The following is a 2,819-nucleotide window of genomic DNA, read 5'->3' as shown; positions in this document are numbered from 1 at the left end:
GGGAACCCTCCCGAGGGGCCCCGGGGCTGCCTGGGGATGAGGAGCTCACCCCCTGCGAGTGTGAAACATCCCATTTGGGACGGGCACACACGTGGGGGCAGTGGGGGGGCCCTGCAGGACGTGCCCACACTTACAGACTTCTCCGTCGATGCGCTTCGTGAACTCGTTCAGCCTGGAGAGAGGAGAGAGCAGCAGGGAAGCATCACCCCACCTCACACAGGTCCCCTCCCAGCCCCGAGACAGGCAGGGGGGGCCGCCCCACCCCCTCAGACCACGGGGGCTGCCCCTGCCTGCAGCCCCACGCATGCCGGGGCGTGTGCTCCAGGCAGGACACAGGGTCTGGGGGCTGCAGGTGCACACGCAGCGAGCGCCCTGGGCCTGAGGCTGTCTTGGTGCTTTCAGCTCCCTTCATACCCTTAAACCAACCCAAGTTTGACCCTCTGCCCTGTCCACACAGAAGAGATGGGGGCTGTGGGGTGTGGTTCCCCAAAATCACTGAATTCCAGATGGGGTTGGGTGGGATGATATCATTGAAACTCACCTTGTCCAACGCCCCCCCTGCAGGGAGCAGGGACACCCCCAGCTAGAGCAGGGTGCTCAGAGCCCCAGCCAACCTCCCCTGGGATGGTGCCAGGGATGGGGCAGCAACCACCTCTCTGGGCAGCCTAGGACAGGCTCTCACCACCCTCACTGTAAAAAATCTCAATCTAGTTTAAGTCTCCCTCTTTTAGTTTAAAACCACCACCCCTTGTCCTGCCCCAACAGGCCCTACTAAAAATTCTGCCCCAGTCTTTCTGACAGGCCCCTTTGCTGGAAGGCCACAAGAAGCCTTCTCTTCTCCAGGCTGAACAACCCCAAGCCTTCCCCAGGGCTCTGCTGGATCCAGTGCTGCGCAGACACTGACCAGAGGCACACCCAGCCCTGTCTGGGGGAGAGTTTGGGGGGCTGCCCTGTCACCCCAGCCCTGCTGGTCACCACAGACAGTGTCACCCAGGTGGATACTCACTTGATGAACTTCTGAGCAAAGGATTTCAGCTTGCCTGTTGCTGCTGCTGCTGCCAACAGCAAGTCCAGGCTCTTCCCAGACAGCATGTGACCCAAGACCCCCAGCAAACCCTCGGGGGACTTGGAATGATCTGCATCCATAGTCTGAAAAAAAACCAAAAAGAGAAGTCACAGGGAATGTGAGCAGCAAATGTGAGCTCTGAGCACGGGGCAGAGCTGATCAGCTGCCAGAGCTGTTCCAAGAGGCCTTGGTGAGCAGGGACCTGCAGGGCTTAGGGGGGTGGCAATGGAGCTCTCCCAGGGACCTGCAGGGCTTGGGGGGGTGATAATGGAGCCCTCTGTGCCCCAGGCACTGCTGGGCATGGCATATGGGAGAGCTGCAGCGTGCTGGGGTAGCACGACCAGCAGCAAAACATCCTCTTGAGGCACCCAGAGTGACACAGGAAACGGGGGGTAGACCTGGGAAGACACTTATGGGGAAGTGGCTGAGCAGGACAGGCAGAGCTGGGTGGGCTCAAGCTGCTGGCACTGACAACAACGTGCCACTCAAGAGCACCTCCAGCTTCCCAGGCAGGAGCAGGAGAGCTCCCGCTCTCCTCGGCAGAGCAGCGAGTCTGGGAGCGACTCCTCCATTCCTCCACCCCACTGCAGGGGGAGCTCAGGCAGCTCCCAGCCACCCCGGCTGCCTGAGGAGGGGGCTGTGGGGCGGGGAGCTGGCTGCCCGCGGGGGTCTGACCTTCAGGATGTTGGTGACGGTGGGCTCGGCGCGCAGGATGAGCCCCGGGTTGGGCTGGATGTTGGCGTTCTCGGCAGACTTCAGGTGCGGGGCGTGTTCTCTGTCTGCATCCCTGGGGGACCCGCAGGGGGACAGTGAGCAGGAGTTCCTCACTGGGCCTCGCTGCCCCCCACCTCCACCATCGGCACCCCCGAGGGATGGCCACCACCCCAGGCCACCACCAGCTGCCACTCCAAGAGGACAGACTGACTGCCACGGCAACCAAAGCCTCGCCCCTGCAGGCCACGCTGGCCCAGCTGCAGGCCAGCCAGCAGCACCGCCTCCAGGCCAGCCAGCAGCACCACAGATGCTCCATTACATTCCCCCCATAAGCAAGAGGAGGTCACCCCCTCTTGGTCACCCAGATGAGGTCACCCCCTCTTGGTCACCCAGACGAGGACACCCCCTCTTGGTCACCCAGGCTTTTGAGGAGGCTGTACCGTTTCTCAATCAGGTTGGTCATGTTGGCCTCCGAAAGCAGCCCCTGCTTGCTGCACTCCTGCAGGAGCTGATTCATGCAGTTGCAGCTGAAAGAGAGAGGAGAGCGTTGGCCTGAGGGATTCCTCCTCTGGAGAGGTTCCAAACCTGCCTGGATGCCATCCTGGGCACCCTGCTCTGGGTGACCCTGCTGGAGCAGGGTGGTTGGATGAGATGATCTCCAGAGTTCCCTTCCAACCCCACCATGCTGGGATTCTGTGCCAGGCAGTGCCACAGGTCAGGGAGACTCCCGGGTTGCCCTTCTGGTCCTGCTCCCACCCCTCCGAGGATGCTGCAGGGCCAAAGCAGCTCCAGATATCACACAGCACCAGCAGCACGTGAACTCCCCATGAGACGCTCCCTGCCTGCTCGTTTGGCAGCATCAGCTTCTCAGGAAGAAGAAACTGGATCCGAAACTAAACAAGCCTTGCCAGGAGCTGCCCCAGCACCCCGTAACCATGGCTGCCCACAGACAGGACAGGGTTGGTGTGGCACGGACCAGCCCCAGGCTCCTTGTGCCACAGGTCGGGCCCGGACACGGCGAGCACTCACTTGCAGCGCT

The 2,819-nt window shown here is 61.9% G+C and overlaps 1 protein-coding gene across 1 annotated transcript in view; it reads right to left on the bottom strand.

Moving 5' to 3' along the window:
* MED24 (mediator complex subunit 24) overlaps nt 1–2,819 on the bottom strand; it is a gene marked incomplete at both ends in the record, with an annotated part of 11,296 nt that overhangs the window by 3,730 nt on the left and 4,747 nt on the right. Inside the window, 4 exons of the mRNA XM_008942181.1 lie at nt 135–172; nt 1,007–1,149; nt 1,742–1,853; nt 2,221–2,360. Coding sequence (XP_008940429.1) covers nt 135–172; nt 1,007–1,149; nt 1,742–1,853; nt 2,221–2,360 — 433 coding nt within the window. The remainder of the gene's footprint in view (nt 1–134; nt 173–1,006; nt 1,150–1,741; nt 1,854–2,220; nt 2,361–2,819) is intronic.

Source organism: Merops nubicus, unplaced genomic scaffold, assembly GCF_000691845.1.
Source record: "Merops nubicus isolate BGI_N331 unplaced genomic scaffold, ASM69184v1 scaffold10206, whole genome shotgun sequence".
NCBI classification, from domain to species: Eukaryota; Metazoa; Chordata; class Aves; order Coraciiformes; family Meropidae; genus Merops; species Merops nubicus.
This window is presented reverse-complemented; position numbering and strand designations above follow the sequence as displayed.